The sequence below is a fragment of the Orussus abietinus genome, unplaced genomic scaffold, assembly GCF_000612105.2.
Source record: "Orussus abietinus isolate OABI.00-Male unplaced genomic scaffold, Oabi_2.0 scaffold51, whole genome shotgun sequence".
NCBI lineage: Eukaryota > Metazoa > Arthropoda > Insecta > Hymenoptera > Orussidae > Orussus > Orussus abietinus.
The window spans coordinates 390,223-409,572 of record NW_019394250.1 but is presented as its reverse complement, the minus strand read 5'-3'; the positions used below and the strand labels follow the sequence as shown (position 1 = coordinate 409,572).

At 38.9% G+C, this 19,350-nt stretch overlaps 1 protein-coding gene across 6 annotated transcripts in view; it reads right to left on the bottom strand.

Annotated features, from left to right (window-relative positions):
- Positions 1-384: 384 nt before the first annotated feature.
- The window catches only part of LOC105696114 (glutamate receptor ionotropic, kainate 2), a 332,137-nt gene continuing 313,171 nt past the window's right edge, over positions 385-19,350 (bottom strand). For 2 of the 6 annotated variants that reach the window (XM_023433910.1, XM_012418302.2), the window contains 4 exons: positions 15,641-15,872; positions 15,243-15,358; positions 13,273-13,428; positions 385-6,494 (listed from right to left, as the gene is read on the bottom strand). In XM_023433910.1, coding sequence (XP_023289678.1) covers positions 6,300-6,494; positions 13,273-13,428; positions 15,243-15,358; positions 15,641-15,872 — 699 coding nt within the window. In that variant the 3' untranslated portion in view covers positions 385-6,299. Of the gene's footprint in view, positions 6,495-9,726; positions 10,801-13,263; positions 13,429-15,242; positions 15,359-15,640; positions 15,873-19,350 lie in introns of those variants that run through there. The other 4 variants (XM_012418304.2, XM_012418303.2, XM_012418305.2 and 1 more) reach the window with 3 other exon arrangements.

Sequence of the window (19,350 nt, the reverse complement as noted above, 5' to 3'; positions counted from 1 at the left end):
TTGAACGACATGCCACTACAGTGCATACTTGTTTCACCCCACCACACAAGGAATACATTTACATGTCCCGCCTTACACCTGCTTTATAACTACTAATATTATACCTACTGGTGTTAAGCATCGTGTAAACCCCATTTTACGCCGGTGTTACCAGTAAAATCGGAGTAGTACGGCGTTTACACGACACTTAATACCAGTAGTTATAACACCAGTGGTTATAAAACAGGTGTAAGGTATGTGCTGATTGCTTGGACACTCAGATCACGTCTTCGGACGGGTAGACCAACTTGTGGGGTTGATATTACGTACAGAAAAATCGCAAATAATATCAACCAGATCGTTCATAGAAGTGAAATAAATAGGAGATAGACACGTGCAGGAATGTACAGATGAATAGTTTATTCACGATTGGCATGCTGCTCGTAATGCAATTACAAATGTGAAGTATCGTCGATCGAGGATCTGATCAGCGGACTTTGGCAGAGTCGCGCGAAACAACGACGGTGTTTTGCAGCCGACATATTATTTACAAGAAGTTCGGCGCAATGGCATCGCCTTGCTCGGATTGTAACGCAAACAATTCTAGAGTAAGGGCGTGAGCGCAAAAGAACCGGAAACCGCGTTGGCGCCATAAACGGTCTCGAAGAACTTTCTTACTGCGGTTTTGCGATCCGTCATGAGATACTGGAACTTCTTTTCGCGGGCGCCAAACGAGTTGTCGGCACGGAATTGATCTCTAGCAAACAATCAGAGAAAACTCAATGTCCCCTACAACTGGTCCCTTGACAAACTTCGAAACGCTGCAGAAGAAGTTCCATTTTTGTCGCCGGTCTAAGTTGTCATTTTCCTGCTCATACGAACCTAAATATACCGCGACATTGTGCCATTAATGCAACTGCATGTGAGATAACGTGATAACGTGTTGCACATTGTAGGTATTATAAATGGAAGTTATCGTATCAGTCACTGAGTCCGGCAAGTACGTTACATTTCAATCAAGTTTATATTCGGATAGTAAAGTAGGTTACTTCTTAATTTACGTTACCCATACTTCAATGTCGAGCCATCTTAGAAACCTGATTTATAATTCCTCTCAACAATTCTTCAAACTTGTCCCACCTAGAGCTTAGAAAGTTTTAGAAGTTTTTCAATTCACTGTTCGATAACGACATGATGGGCTATTTACCGTTATTTGAAGTTCAATTGCTCGTGTCTAAAGAAATTCGTTCAAATTACGTGCTCATTGACTTTATTGGCTTTCGTGACCTCAGAACTTCACTTTAAGGAGACGTGGACTTTGAGTTAGCTGCAAAGCATTTGCATGGTACCACTTCTGAATTAAAGTTCCGATTACATCCTAAACGATTCTGTGTTGATACCCTGTTCACAGCAATTCGAAGTGGTTCTCTCAGGCTGGGGGCAGACTGGCCCACGCTGCGATCATACCGCCGTGACTAGATCACCCTAATATGTGGCACTCATCTAAACCAAACATGTTAGACAAGCAACCTTGTCACGCCGATGGAATAGAAAATGCAAATGAGTGCGTTTGTTGGGCAACTGAAAAATGCCTTTGAAACGTTCCACGTCTTATTTTACCATATCCACCATATAAACGCTTGGGTCACTACCTGTCACAATTAAAATTTGATATCTTAATTAACTGAAACAGCAGCGTTTGCTGCGCCAACGTGTCACCAGTGATGAGCAAAATCGGTCTTGGTCTTGGAGTCTTTGCCTTGGTTTTGCACATTTTTCAAGACCAAAACTCGACTGATCAAGACCAAAATTCGAGTATGCGAGACCAAGACCAAGACTAACATGGTCTTGGTCTTGCATTTGGTCTGCCATGATCTCATCCCTAGTTCTGACCACAACGGACACCAGTCTGTCTCCGGTTTCAAAATGCATCGACAACAGGTGACATATGGACTTAACCTTTTAGAACATTACTGCAGTATGGCACAATGCTACCGTACCGTCGTTCTCTTACAATTACACGGGAGCAACGTTACATTGTACTGATAATAGCAAGTCGGTGTAATGCAAATTTATAAGGTCGCACAAAACACGGGTTTTCCGAGTCTCCTGGGTTGTCTTTGTCCATTACAAGGTAAACTCTGTGAATACGATGAAAGCATACTCGGAATTAAAGGAAGGAAGGCAAAAATGAATACTACTCGCTCGTAGTTTTGTACAAGGGTCGATGAAACGACGGCGAGTTTCCGTAGGATATCTTTTCCGCGATTGCCGCCTTACCTGTGTAGTCGAGGATATTTACAATGTGGAGAAATGACGGCTCTCACAAGATGGAAACGGTAGTTGAAACGACATGTATCTAGCGAGACACGATCCTATTTTATCTATACCCGAGCTTTATTATCTCGGGGTGAACCCTGTACATCAGTTCTGAAGTATTAATTTTAGTCTCGCAAGCCTAGGTTCCGATATTCACTGCAAAAAGTATGAAAACTTCTTCTGCCCTTTAAAATGATTGGTAGAGTGGTAGTTATTGTTATTACGTTACGTTGGCACTGAATTCTGAGATCAGTCATTTATTGGTACCTCTGATCTGTGTAATAAGTACTGAATCAACAACTGGTAGGTACTTCAGAAATTAATGCAAATTTTATGATTATATTTGTAAAATATACGTATTCACATTCAAGTAACATCGTTAAGAAGAAATACCAAAAATCTGAAATACTATTAAAAAATTGGTTGATAAGCAAAGCAGGATGAAATTTGGCTAATTAAGCAGTTTAAATCTTCGTATATTTAGAAATTATCTATTTGCCGTGTAATTTTTAATTATTATTGTTTCAATACCACAGTGTAATAGTGACAATGCATAGCATACGGTGTATACCATTAGTTGTTATTTTAATTAATAAAGTTATTTACCAAACTGTAAACAGTGTACGCTATGCAGATTTTCAAGATATTTAGTAATCACACAAAAGTGAAATTGGTTCGTTATAATCAATTATTACGTCGGATTTCATACGTTTCATTTCTGGAATTGGTAATAACATCTCTCGGAATTTTGTTTCTTAACATTAACTTATCATGTAAGCAATGTAAGTCTAAACAAACATGAAGTACTTTCTTTTTTTAGTTATTTCATATTTCTGTAGCTAAAGATGTGTATAGAGGCAGTGATAATAGTAGAATACATTACTCTCAAAGATTTGCCAGGAAATATCGGAACATAGTTAATGACATTTACAAAATGCGAGACATAATTTACGTTTTGGTAGACATTCTCAAAGACGAAACAAATATCACTCGATGTTGAGACACATCTCGTATTATCTATAAAATGGATACATGAATTTACAATTAACTTTGATCGATTGGACGTCATTCTTTACTATACTACATAAATGTCGCATCACGTGACTGAACTTGGTTTTGGTTGAGAGAAAATGTCCCGAATCGTGATCAGATGAATTTCAATTAAATATTGTGGTCCTGCAAAAGTCTTGCCTCTCTGAGAGATTTATCAAGCAGATAACGTGCATTAAAGTTAAACAGAGTTTGTACGTCAACAATTGATAAGAAATGCACAAATACTTGGAACTTTTAAGAGAATCAATTGCAATTCCATGTAATCAAAATGGTCTTAACCGCGTACGGTTACGTTGAGAAAGAAAAAAATTCACCGAACCAAAAAATGATTTCTTTGAACAGTACCAATGAAACGTTTTGTCAAATCAAAGAATTATTATTTGACTCAGATATATTCTTATCATTCCGAAAAAATGTTGCATCCAATTCATTCGAATCAGATTCAATGAAACCTTTCTTCTCAGAGTAAACGTGTCAAATTTGATTTTCTGAAAGGTTGGGAAATGATAAAACAAAATCTATTCCTATGATACAACACAATCGAGATAGCTCACCTATTAATGTAAACCCAACAATAACCAAGTTAGTCAAAAAATTACATTCAATGACAAACGCTCCCTTCATACGTTGCTCCCATCAACGATCGAGTTTTGATTAGTTCACTCGAGTGAGATCGAACATATAAAATTACGCATTTTGCATCGCGCTGTAATGCCTATTACACATGAATTCTCATAATCATGAACACCCTTGAGCGGCTCATTTAAACGGAAGCATAACAATTTCGAGGGTAAGGGGGACCGAGGTAAATTGTAACAATTCTTTTACATTTTTAACTCTGTAATTGACAATAACGGATTTTTACAATTGAAACTGGGTACATACATTAACCGAACCTTTCACCAAAAGATAGTTTAGATTTTATCGCTTTACAAGTTCATGAAAAATTGCCAACTATATTTTCCGTACCGAACGTCTATGTACAATGGCTACCGATGTGGGGTGCAATTGTAACACTTATCGGAGCAAATGTAACGTTAGTTATAAATTTGAAAAATTGTATGAATATTTAAGGACGCTAGGTATAAGTTGACAAATACGTAAATGCACAACAGATTGGATTAATTTGGGATTCGTTCGGAAATGAAAGCAACATTTGGTAGACTTGTAACCGATGTACAGGTTAAACAATATATGTCAAATTGATATATTTTGTTTTCATTCCGTTTACGAATATTTTGATGTATACAAGGTATGTTTTTGTGTTGAAATGTCTGCTGGAAATAAATTTTATCGAATGTGTTCTTCGGCAATGTAGATTACTGGAGTCAATTTGACTTCTTGCACTTATCCCCAACGAATTCCGTCAAACGATTGATATAATTATAACTACTTAGTTGTTTTAACTTTAAATCCATTAAACATACAACGAATTACTCTATATGCAATGCCGTAGCACGAGTAAATCGGTTTCATTTCCCCGGAATTAAATACAAATCGAAAATATTGAACCCATAAAAATGTTACACGCCTATGCCTTTATGAAAAATGTTCATAACCACGGAACGGTTAGTTTAACAAACATTAAATTACCGCGAAACGTTCATTGCGATATCGGAAAGCTTCCACTGTCTCGATACGTTTTTTCAAGTTTAAAGGTAACATTTATAACGTTTGTTACAATGCCCTGTGTTACATTTGACTTCGATCTCTCTTACACTATAGGCTCGCTCTGTGGAATTATTTACCATTGACGTTATGAAAATTCACGTGCAGTAACCCTAAATGCGATGGACTTACAATACGTATGTACACTTAGCGACAGCTGCCCGTGTTATCACACTCATATCGTGAAATTTTTATTTTCAGATCGCAGTTTATCGGATGGGACGATTGTTCATGAAATTGGCATCTTCTTGTTTCATGAAATAGTTGTCAGTCAAGAAGAAACGAACGGCTGGCTTTCCGCTGGTAACGTTTAACCACTTCGGCGCTCATTAGCCGATGGGTTCATATCCCGGCCGTCGACTAAAGTCGACGCTCGGCTGTGAGACTTCATATCACGGCCGTGGACTAAAGTCGACGCTTGGCTGTGCATCTTAATATCACGGCCGTCGACTAAAGACGCTCGGCTGTGCACCTTCATATCACGGCCGTCGACTAAAGTCGACGCTCGGATGTGAGACTTCATATCCCGGCCGTCGACTAAAGTCGACGCTTGGCTATGCGCCTTCATATCACGGCCGTCGACTAAAATCGACGCTCGGCTGTGCATCTTAATATCACGGCCGTCGACTAAAGTCGACGCTCGGATGTGCACCTTCATATCGCGGCCGTCGACTAAAGTCGATGCTCGACTGTGAGACTTCATATCACGGCCGTCGACTAAAGACGCTCGGCTGTGAGCCTTCATATCACGGCTGTCGACTAAAGACGCTCGGCTGTGCGCCTTCATATCACGGCCGTCGTCTAAAGACGCTCGGTTGTGAGCCTTCATATCACGGCCGTCGACTAAAGATGACGCTCGGCTGTGCATCTTCATATCGCAGCCGTCGACTAAAGACGCTCGGATGTGCATCTTAATATCACGGCCGTCGACTAAAGACGCTCGGCTGTGAGACTTCATATCACGGCCGTCGGCTAAAGTCGACGCTCGGCTGTGAGACTTCCTATCACGGCCGTCGACTAAAGTCGACGCTCGGATATGCGCCTTCATATTACGGCCGTCGACTAAAGTCGACGCTCGGCTATGCGCCTTCATATCCCGGCCGTCGACTAAAGTCGACGCTCGGCTGTACGCCTTCATATCACGGCCATCGACTAAAGTCGACGCTCGGCTGTATGCCTTCATATCACGGCCATCGACTAAAGTCGACGCTGGTACCGAAGTGGTTAAACCACGTCGACGTGTAGTTTTGTCTTACGTTCGTAATTTAGCTTCGTTTGTTTTATGTCAAAGGTGGTTTTCCGATGAAGTGCGCGTACATTGCGTACAGAGGGTGGTCGCCCTCGTCGGACACGATTGACAAGTCCGAGGGTTGCCTCCGACGATGGCGAAGAGCGTTCTTTGACGGCTTCTTATTGCCATTGCCGCAATCCAGAGCGTGCCGTAATTCACTCACCATTTCGGTGCACAGAGACGTCTGAAAAAGCAACAAATTTATTAGAAAATCTTTCATATTTAATAGCAAATGGACGATACAGATAGAGATTGATTGAAGAAAATTACTACATCCCACCAAACACGGTTTGGTAACAACAATATACCCGTTACTCTCTTTGTAACATGTAACGTAACATACACGTTACATGCACGTAAATCTTACATTATTATTTCCTACGCAGTTATATAACACAGTTATAAAACAAATAATCCCAGATAGAAATTCTTGGTCATTATATGATGAGGAAAATCGATTTATAAACAAATTGCTGCATGAAATGTCTGCAATACATGTACGCATATTATACAATAAATTTGTCATACATAGTTGTAGTAATATATTTACCACATACTCGAGTCATACGCCAGTTATACCATAACCGACACTTATGAAGTGAAAGTTTATGTAAAATTAAACAAGAGCTATAACATTATTCCACGATTTTAATTTGCGGACATTGTATGAAGTTAGTTAATGCTACAAATGTGAGCTAAATACGACATTGGTCCATGTTTCCGTTTCCATCACGACATGACTCAAATATGGACTACGGACGCTGTAATTGTTTATCGGCAGTACGTGAGATAACTTTAGCTGTACGTATGCGTACGAACATTGAGACATTGCATGCACTTAATCTTGTTTCATATTTAAGTATTTTTGGTTCGTCATTGTGTACTGCAGATATGAGTTCCAAATGAGGACTCATAAGCAACACACATGATCTCATGAGTCATTTCATGATACTTTATAAGGCAAATTTGATGCAAATTTTACATCACTTGTCTATCTGGGTAATAATTCAATATTATGCGATATCAATCTTTTAATAATTTCCGTTACATACAATATTATTTCAGTGTTATGTAACTATGACAAGAGGTGTTTGGTGAGATGTCCGTACAATTGTACGAGTGCTCAGGAGTAAAAAGATAATTTATTTCGGGCTCGACAGATTTCACTATGCATGCGAAATATTTAAGTATTTTGATATTTGAGGTTGGTAGCTTTTTTAAATTACTAAATCTTTTTTAAAATACTAAATGGCGTGGTAAAGTCCTCGAGCCTCGGAACAAAATGTTTTCAAAATCTGACAAATCTCTAAATATTTTGAATTTCATAAGTGCAGAATAGGTAAAAGGTTGTACAGCGGTCAAATTATTATCATTAAAATTAAACATTGCACGCGACATTTTTCCCAAACATGTGCAGTTTGTAAATCGCATGTCTACAAAAATCGTATATTTCTTAATAATACAAATAATTTAAACGATTTTCTTTTTCTTGCAAATGGAATAGTCATAATTTCATATCAACCTTGTGCAATGCAACTGAATTTATAACATGATATGTAGTTGGTCAAATTTTGGTGCTTTCAGAAATGAAATATAGAAACGCGTAATATAGAGACATATCCATGCCTTTAATGTAAAGCAAAGAATATGAATTCCATTCGTAACAGGACCCTGGAATGTCTTTGAAAAGCAGTGGAAAAAAAATAATTAAGCATTAACACAACAATTAACCAAATTCCTCCAAATGAAAATGTTGATACGAGGAACCTTGTACAAGAAAGGCTCACCATTTTTTTTCAAAACAACCATTAAAGGTATTCTTAATGCAACTGTTTTACATGTAAGAAAGTTAATTGCATGACATTTTCAATCTACTTTTGGATATATAAATATGTGGTAATAGAGTTTCGATCTAAACCTGCTACGTTATAATAAATTGAATCAGTTTGGCTTATTTATGATTTCTTATAATTTCTTTCAGATTCGTCACCATAGAGCAACAAATATGTTAATATTGCAAAGAAGTGTACATTTATGCCGGATGACATGGAATGAAAAGTTAAAACAAATGGTGACAGTAAATTACAGAATCTGATTATACAATCTTTTCAATATCTATCAATATATGAGCCGCTCAGTGCACACATTGATTAACTCCATAAAACAAAAAGTTGAGAAATGTGATGAAGTAATGTTTTTAAAATTCCTATTATAACATAACTTCAAATATATAATGTAGAATACATAAATACAGTTATAGTTTTCATCTAACGGTATATAAAATTAATAAGAAAGAATAGCCAAAAAATAATCGTCTGCATTTTATATCGACAAATGTTTTTGCAGGTATTAAATTTCATCCCCTATTCCTGTATGCCAAACCTTTTGTTCCGTTATGCTTTTGTAAATTACGTGCCCATTTATCAGGATTACGACTTCTTTTCCTCCCAATCGGTGGGTTTGTTGGGGAATTTGTACCGTTGCAATCGGATGAATCCGAGAAACACGATAAACGTCTTCTTGCCCCAGACTTTCTGCTGATAAACCGGATTGAAGAACCATCACTGCTTTCCACATCCACATTGTTATTAGTTTCGCTCATCTTGATTATAACGGTATAATATTTTGTTCTTTAAAAACAATCAGGGAGTAATGTTGAAAAGACCAAAAAATATGTAGTCCGTGTAATATTGGTGAAGTATACGGTAACATTCAGCGTGAGAGATCACTGTTATACTAACTACCGTCTGCATTGCGCTTCTTTCTATCTGTTTGCTGATGCGATTTTATTACTCATATTGTTGAAAGGGGGAAAGCATCTTCGGCTGTTTAAAAAAAAAAGCGTCGATGTACGGCCGCAACAGATAATCCAATAATACTATACTGCCAGGTATTCGTCTACGATTTACATTAGAGTATGGAGTTAATCAAAATGGCTTCTGAAATAAATTGCTTATTATTCAATGCCCAAAAAAATGTTGCCGTTTAATGGTGTTAGTCTCTATTAATCAGGAAAGATATTATAATTATAAAAAGGTATGACTATACCAAGTGCTTTGACACCTAAATTTAAGATTTTTCAAAAAGTGGAGTTAGTCGATGTGTGCACTGAGCGGCTCATATATGTATCAGATATGAAACACATGGATTTCTTTTTTGCCCCGCAGAGTTTCTATGTGAGTCCTTCTTGCATCCAGCACTTGGATACGATATTACACGATTTTCTATTGGAATATGGTAATGATATCTTTGAGAATACTAGTGTTATCATGCAGCGGTATTACTAGGAATAATAGTGGTTTGCTCACCTCCTGCGAGTCCATGGCGAGAGAGAGGCAAGAAACATATTGCGACACGACTAACAATGTCATACTAAACTGTGAAGCTGAGTGTCCTCTCAGCACAGTTCGCTTATGTCTATTAAAATTGAATGCCTTTAATCACAATGGTCATATATTACAGTTTCTTTGTAATGAGCCGACACATAGAATTAAATATCGAATAACTGAACGCTTGGGGTTCGAGAATCTGCCTTCGCGTCGTCTAATTTGGAAAGAGGTTCACGAGTATAAAAGACGTAGGAGCAAGGATCTCGTTAAAAAGAAATCGTCAGAAGCCAACGCCATTAAACGTAACATTTAAATCGTTGGCATCGTTACTCCGAAAGTTCCTCGAACTCCAAAGTGAAATCGCGAAGGCCCGTCGAACAATCCGGTATGTACAATAAAATGTCTATGTCCTAAGACTACACATTCACTATCTAGTCGGTACAAAATGGTGATTGTTTTTCAAACATCCGTCGTATCTTGCATCCGCGTTAATCTCACAAATCCTGTCTTCCGTGTTGGCTAATTTCGATTTGCAATTTGGCAGGTGTCACCGATCACCCTCTAGATCATAAGACTGGTTCGAACACTCAGCGAATCGATGCGGTACTTGATATGAGTAAATGACGGACACCTTCATCTCCCGAATTTCGTTCCATTTCTTTAATGCAAAGGCAAGGAAAGATGTTTGGTCCTACTGACACACGGCATAGGAATAAATCGGTAAAGGTATTTAGATGAAAGGTTCCTGTTAAACGATCAAACACACCATGGACGTTTCATGTGAGTGTGGAGTGATATCAGTGACATCGGCCACGTTAGCACGTGTCTTCGAAGACTGAAAAAAGGAGAACGATCGGAGAGCCCAGTGATAGCGGCTCCTGTATCTCCGCCTTTTTCATATCGAATGCTATTTCCACTAACTGTTATTTCGTTGCACGCACAAACATCGTCCCTTCCCTTAAATTTTCCTCTCTTTTCACTTTTCGATTGGATAAGTCATTCATGATGGAGTTCTTCCTTAGGTCCAGTTCATCTCGGGTCACGAAAACGGATAGGAAACACACCGGTCTTGGTGTCTGTTTTTGAAGCGTCCTCCCACTGTATCCGCTAGTGCAGATCGGTAAAACCTTCGCAGATCGTTTTCCCCGAGGATTTCTGCTTCTAAAACAGAATACCAAAATGACCCGGTAAGTCTTGGGATGGTCATTGCGACGCAGACACGTAGAGAGAAGTGTTATGCACTTTCCACTGAAAACGACAAGGAAGTCATGTCAGAGGACTAAACAACACAGGTATGGCTTGATTACGGGTAACGCGATGAACAACATTTTTCGTTAATTGTCCTCAAAATTTCAAATTTTAATGGCAAATCAAGCTATCAATTTACCGTGATAGCTAGAGGATCCTTTACAGCTAAAAATGTAAATACACCCGTTCCTCAATTCTTTTTACGCGAATGGAAATTGCGTAAATAAAGTCTGTCGATATAAAACAAAAAATATTGGGACAAATTGCTTGTACGTATGAGGTTTAGAAATACATATTTATTTCAAATGGCTTAACAAAAAAAAAATAATGACGTTTCAAAACCTTGAAAATTGAGGGAGGAGGGTACACTGTTAAGAAGATATTGTAACTCTGCAACAGTTTTGATGGAAGTTTTATTCGGACGTGACATACTAATTTTAGAATATATTTTTAATTAAAATGTATAACATATATTGCAAATTTAGTACATAAGTGTCTTAATTTTCCAAAAGGATTTCACAAAATTATACTATGTCATGGAATTACACATCTATTTAGAAACTCATAATAAATGTGTACGAATTCACTGTTGAGACGTAAAATTTTTGATTTTATAACAACCTTATGTACTAAAAGTGTAAGAATTTTATGAACATTTTTAATAATATACGAATTGGCAGTATAACAATGAGGTGTAAAACATGCTGGAATGGTGTTTATAAAAGTGGCATGCAGTTTTTGGTAGATTATACAGACATGTGTGGAAATTTTCAACAGTTTGTTCAAACGATAAACCCCTAGAACCTTACAAGCTTTTGCAGTATCAAACAATATAATGTATGTCGCATATATTGGCAACTTTTCCGTTACTGCATTTATTTACTATTTGTTCAAAGTAGCGGAATTACAAAATCAAATAATATGATTTCTCCATGACTGTTCAAATTTTAATTATGGAATAAAACATGTGATGCATGTTATCTCATAAATTTACAAAAGACGCCGATAGACATTCTTCACCATTGGTTTACGTAAACAAAATTAATTATGTGCAACTGTATAATGATCACATACAGTGATATCGTATAATCGTAATCAACTGCATTTTTATATGATTGAACTTTTGTCAGCCATAAATTCAAAGAATTGAATTTTGTTAATGCCTGAAGATGCACAGAGGTAATAATATTTATTCAATGAAACTAAACAATATTTCTATTTGGCAAAGGTGTACTCGTTCACGCATATCTGGGAACGGCCCGAGGGGTTATTCTCTCAGGAAATTATGGATTTTAACGCTTGAAATCACATTGAAATCAGCTGGAAATCGCTGGAAATCGTTGGAAATCACTGAAACACTGTCGCAATTTTAAAGCCGACCGTCACTTGTTATCGAATCGCATTGTTGTTCATCATATTTCGCTCATCATTCTACACTACGAAATTAGCGCTCAAATGTATTTGGCTCAAAACTCTACTGAGTTTCTTGATGAAATCAAAGACAATTGGCTCTCAAAGAAGGGAATGGTTTCAGTGATTTCCGAGTAAATAATTCCTCGAAACGGCCATTGTGACGTCTGTCAGGTCTGTCAGGTCTGTTAGGTCTGTCAGCGAAATTTTCATTGCAAACCCAAATTTTTATAGCTTGATGAAAAAAGCGTTTTTTACTTTTACGCCACGATCGCCCCTTAAGCAGGAGGGTCTAGGGACCTGGGAAGTTGCCAAGGCGTATAGAACACCGGTGTCGAGTCCCACGGACAAGGTCCGGGTAGCTACGAGGACCTTATAGCGTATCCCTTGTAAACCATTGACCTCCCAGTCTCGTGCAGGCTGGGGCAAGGTTCTTGCTCCGGATGTGGAATACCGTTATTCAAAACCCGATGCTTAGGATTTTTTAATTCCACGCATAGCTTGTTATTCGCATGCACAAACCCAAGGTACAACGCATCAAGCCATTTACCGTCAGCACCAAAGTGTATCGTAACGGAAGGGTTACGTGAGAGAAAAGGGTAAACAACCAGTTGAACGGCGCGACTCTTCGAATAACTATTTCCGATGGTCGTTTACAGTGGATAGAAGCAAAAGCGGACCCAAGGAGCGCAAAAGTCCAACGGGTTGGTTTCCAACTATCTCATCATCGAATGTCTGCATAACCTGTGCGCTATCTGGGTCCATGGAAGAGCGGATAGCAAAAAGGGCGCTTCAGACCCGAGTGATCCTGTAGTTGGTCCTGGACCATTAAAGAGGAACTCCACCATCGTGCGAACATCAACTGATGTACTCCCGGGGTTTGTCGAGATAGATCGCGTCCAAATCGAGGTGAGCATTGGGCGCCGTGCAGCTAGGGACGACGCCATCGTCTTCGTGTTATCTGACCTCACTCACCCGCTCCTCAACGGCGACCTTTCGGCTCTTCCAGACGAACTCGCAAACCGCGATCACGCAAGCGACACCCATGCCGCCCATCAGCACCACGAACACTCCCCCGACGTTCGCAAGACCCAGCTCGTTTGCTGCAGAGCTGCTCTTCGATGTGTCGTCCTGGAAGGAATGGTAACTCTTTTACAGGTTTCGTCCACAGCGTACAAATGTTCTTAACCCTCAGACCCCGGAGCGAGGACTCTGGCTTTCCCAATTTCCTTCTTTGCCAATAACTTCGTTAACAATATTCTCCTGATATTCTGCTTCCCCCCAGTCGATTTGTATTGCAAATGTAATATAATGGCGTGTTCATCGTATATTTTGTGTAATTTTTTATAAGAGAAAGGTAAGTTTTTTATTTGGGTGACCCTAGACACCCAGTTCGTACTTTATGTTTATGGAAGGACATCGAGGGGCTATTCATTTGGAAATCAGTGAAAACCATTTGTTTCTCTCAGAACGGATTGCCTTTGATTTCACATGATAAACAACAATGCGATTTGGTAACGTTCAACATTAAAATTGTGACAGTGTTCGGTGATTTCCAACGATTTCCAATAACTTTACTGGAATTTATTGTGGCATCAAAGTAACCAATGGTTGAGTTTGTAAATTGACATGGGCATTTTTATCAGTGTGTACGGTTTAGCAGTCCCAGCGGGAAAACGGGGCATAAATGTAGAGCAAATGAAATTACTGTGGGATAATGTAGCGCGAATTTAGTTGATATATACCGGGGTAACGACCTCTAGATTGGGGGATAAGCGAGGCCGACGAGATCTCGTCAAGAAAGTTTCCTGCTTGGTTCTCGGTCACGTTCCGTAAACTTGGGGGATTTACCAAGTGTTCGGCCGTGAAATTTCCGTCACTGAGCAGGGACATTGCACGTGTCTAGTGGAAATTCAGAGATATGACGCGATGCCTCCAGCAATGCGTCTACGGACGTGTAATCCTCATTTTCAAGGAATCCATGAAATGCGAATCGGAGTATCCTCAAAATGTCGGTACTATAGCCATCTAATGCACTACGGAATTATCAAAAACCCTGTAACACGTCAACAGCGCAATTCTAACAAATGTACAGTTTTCGTTAACTCTTTGAGGCACGGTGGTGTTAAAAGTGTCCCACCTCTTTAATGCGTGAATATGCACGGTGGGATATTTTTTGACCCACATTGAAATTTTGTAATTGCTACGTCCACATAGGTTTATTTTTAGTCCCACTTACGCAAAGTAGGTGGCAATACCATCAACAAATGTTATAAATGTGTTCGCTTGTACTAGCAAGGTTCGACATATCAGTACAGGTTCATTAGCTGTTGCATAAATAAAAACGTACCAACTAAATCTAACTCACCATCAATACAAATAAGCAAATCCAAACCTCGCATTTCGTTAGAAATAGGAAGACGAGATTCAAAACATCAATCGAAAGGTTCTATTCGTATACGATGTGCGCTTTATAGTACCAAAAAGATTGAAGTTCGCACATTGTGGTCTTGTATTGTATGCAAAGTGCCTCTGTGCCTTGAGAAAAGGATGTGTTTTAATAAGTGCCATTCAGGAACCCATGTGGCACAGTGGTACTATTTGAGTCCCAACCCTATTCAGTATGAATAGTATGTGTAGAGTGTTCTAAATTGTCGTAAAATTGTTCTGACACTTTCGTTCCTCATATCAAAGCCTTCAGTAATTGTATATTGATCGAAATATGAGAGGACGACGTCATTTTGGTTCTGGTCTGGGCTAAGTTAAAAAATTGTTTCCAAAAATCCAAATTTTGAATGTGTCAGGACAATTCTTAGATGATCACGAGTCATGTGTCAAAGTTTCGGACAGTTTGGTCCAATACCCTTAAACAAAGTATTGCATTCGAATCGACCGATTTGAGGGGGGTTGCACACCCTCTTAAGGGGAATAGTTAATAAACTTACTCGGCAGGATCCACCGCCGCGCCTTTCTTTCCACCACCTCGTTTTCAATATATGGAGTTTTCCCTCCTCTTGCAGCTTCAAAATGGCCCCGCTAATTGCAGTTCGGAACGGTGAGTCTAGAACAAGGAAAACAATTGTAAGAAATTGAGAAAATTAAGTAACATCACTGACTGCCGCTTGACCCACATGTTCCTTATAAAGTGAAAAAGCTGCAGACAAGGATAACACCTAAGTATACATACTTTTACTTATTACTTGAATCGAAAAAAAGTGTCGATACATATTCGAAAAAATCGATATCTACACTCATATCTGACATTTAGCCTGTATTTGAAATTTGTTTATGGGAACTATGTGCAATATTATGTACGAGTGCTGAATATCAATCGAAGACTTACTTGGAGGCATGGCAATGCCGTATCCTTTGGAATCCAATAAGCCCCCAATTTGCGTGAGCTCGCAGTTCCTCTCGATTACGTATTCGATGGAGGTGGACTCCATTAGAAATGCGTAGTTCCCCTTTCCCTTTATCACTTTGTCTACTCCCTCGCCATTACTGGACGTGAACACAGGTGGTCGCGCTGATTCCATGAAGGACCACATACGCTGGTACGTCGAAAAATTCGAATCCTGATGGACAGATCAACGAGTGCACTTTGATCAATCAATGATGGATGAGGCCAGTGCCCTAAAGGGAAGATTAAGGATGCACTTGAAGGGAACATTCGTAAAGGAACAAAGGCAAAATCATCGGAGGTCCATAGGCGACTCTATTTCAGGGATTGCTCGCGAGAAGACGTCATTGTTGCCCAAACAATAGGTAAGGCTGAACTAAGGATGTCTCTACGAGTAGTGGACAGAAAGGACACTTAGTCCTGGACCACAGGACCGAGCAGTTGGCTCTTATTTGAATACTCTAGGCGTACATACAATGGCGGACATGAATGCCCCCCTTGTAGATACGGCATCGCCTGTGCAGAATGGGAGGGCATTGATGTCTCCCAGCGTACACAATTGTCTTATAAGCCATCATAACAAGTTGCGCGGTTGACGAGATATAGGAAACTGTTAATAGTAGACACGTCTTATTAATTTCATTCCTAAACCCTTCACATGGATCATTCGAATTAAGCCGATGTCAACTATTCATTATACATTGACAGCTGTCAACATTCGAGAAAAGATACACCAAGGAATTAGGTTGAGCATTTAATGCTGACGTTAATTGACGGTACACGACAACGTGTTTATAAATAAAGCAATTAATTTTTTACGTTATTTAGCTGATCGGATAAGTGCACTTTCCTTCCAACTGTACTAGTTATCGCGTGATACATTACAGTGACATGTAGTTAGAAGAACATTTACATTAATTATGAGTTGGTAATGGTTAACACTGTAGTACCATTCATTATTCAAATGTATCGCGATTTATCGAGGCGTCAACATTTGTCGGATTTTCTAAATAGTTTAAAGGTCCAATTAATAAATATAGTGCAGGTACAATATTAGGTGAAGTAATAAAAATGTATTGCCAAGATGTACATACTGTCGATATTTCTCGTCAGATTAAAAGAAGTTATATGATTCATTTTTTATATCAAGTTAATAAAAGTACTGAAACGTCATTGAAAAATAGGATCGTTAAGAAAAGTAGACAGACAAATTTGTATGTATGAGGCGCACAGAGATTAAATTAAGAGCTACAAGGACTCGCTTTCAAATTTCATCTAATAAATGATACATCGCATCGCTTACGGCAAATGTTAGTTATTGCATTTTCCCGTTTTGCATTTTTATGTACTCATTAAACTATCGCAAGGAATTGAATAATTGGCTATCACCGCATGAAAGCATAGACTGGTGTAGCCATTAAGGTGATTTGAATGTGACGTCAAAGAGATATCGTTTATGAAACTTTTCTCCGAACTTTGTGTACTGATCGTCTTAAAGTTGACAATATGAATATGGAGGCAGAAGGAAAGTCCTGAAACCCATAAAATTACAATGTTAAGATAATTTATTTATAGCTAATTTCAACAATTTTAATAACGAATGAAATTTCGCGAGTTTCAGGATGTACCTTAGGGTCTCCTTATTCATATGGTAACATTTAAAAGAAATTGCTGCACTCCATTCGGTGAAAAGTTTCATGAACAATTGACGACAGATGTCCTTAAGGGGATATGAAAGTGGGATCCGAGGGGTCGATCGTTAATGAAAGTTTGCTCCGAATTGAGTGTACCGAATCGCTTCAAACTCTACAACGTGAATTTGGAGGCTACGAGGAAGGTCCTGACACCCATGAAATTCAATCGTTAATAAAAAATTTAAGAAATACCTATAAATAAATTTTTCAGAGAAAAATTTCATAAACGAAACCTCTGTGTCGCCACTTCTACTTTATTTTAACTAACAGGACCTAATTTACGTGACTTGAAATGTGCCGCTTAACAAATTTGGACATTAGAACATTGTCATCCTTGCAGTTATTAGTTCGAAAGGTGCAAGAATGTGTACTTTTGCCCTAAATGATGTATAACCTTTGTTACAAAGCAATATAAATATATTGAAATATATCGCTATAAAATCATAGCGAAGTGCGCGCGTTCGTACTTTCAATCTCGGCTACCTTGAGTGAAGAAATTATGACTAAAATTATGCCACCCGACTCCATCTAGAACTTCATCCATCTTGGTTTGCAACGCGAAGACGTAGGACTCATCTGTCAAACGTTTAGCTTGCGTGTGCCGCATTACGGGGCGCCAATCGATCATTTAAGTCTCTCGACAGTTCGTTGCTACCGAGCTGCCCACTCTTGCTCCGCAGCTTCGGCGAAGAAAGCTGCCAGCTCAAGTGATATTAAATTTCTACATTACTGGAATAAAACGATCGCTTTTACGTCGATCGAACGTCGAGGAAACTCAAAAGGATCGGAGTGGAAAACTTTCGTAGCAGTCTTGAGACTTTACAGGCATCAGAGAGACATGATGAAGTCCGTTTGAGGACGTCCACCACTCCTGCAATTTGCATGGCCTACGGAGACAACGATTTTGAGTGTATTTCTCAACCGATCGAATTCAATGAGTACTCGTTTTAAAGATAAAATGTTGACGTGTGTTTATGTGGGAGCGATTTTCGATAAGAGGTCATTTTAATATAAAAAAAATGCAACGACATAATTTGTGTACTCTTTTACCTAGGAAGGAGGTGCTTAATCGAAAATCGCTTCTATATAAATACACGATAACGTTTTATCTTTGAAACGAGTACTCGTTGATATCGATCGGTTGAAAAATACGCTCAAAATAGTTGCCCCCGTGGAGAATCGATCGAACTTCGAGGAAACTCAAGAGGATCGGAGTAGAAAACTTTCGTAGCAGTCTTGAGACTTTACAGGCATCAGAGAGACATGATGAAGTCCGTTTAAGGACGTCCACCACTCCTGCAATTTGCATGGCCTACGGAGACAATGATTTTGAGTGTATTTCTCAACCGATCGAGTTCAATGAGTACTCGTTATAAAGATAAAATGTTGACGTGTGTTTGTATGCGAGCGATTTTCGATAAGAGGTCATTTTAATATAAAAAAAATGCAACGACATAATTTGCGTGCTCTTTTATCTAGGAAGGAGGCGCTTAATCGAAAATCGCTTCTATATAAACACACAACATTTTATCTTTGGAACGAGCACTCGTTTATATCGATCGGTTGGGAAATACGCTCAAAATCGTTGTCCCCAAACGGCGTTCACGTCATTAATCTACACGATTTGATGGAGCTCCGAATGAAACCGGACCAGATGCGCTAGGTGTAACATTTTTCTAAGACATTCATTGATAGACTGATAAAGACCCGAATAGATTCGCTTGATGAATAAATTGTTTTCAAGCGGCGCTAACCAGATCAAAATGAACCTCTTGCGCTGGAAATTAATTGTCAGATGCCCATCTCAAACTCGTCCAGAGAACTACAATCGATCATAGCACGTCATTTTCCACTTATAAGTAAATAACATTAAACGTAGCACGTCATTCCAGCGTAAGAAGTTAACTAGTTCAACCTAGCCATCGGAAGCATTCCTTTGCGGATCATCGCATGACCAGA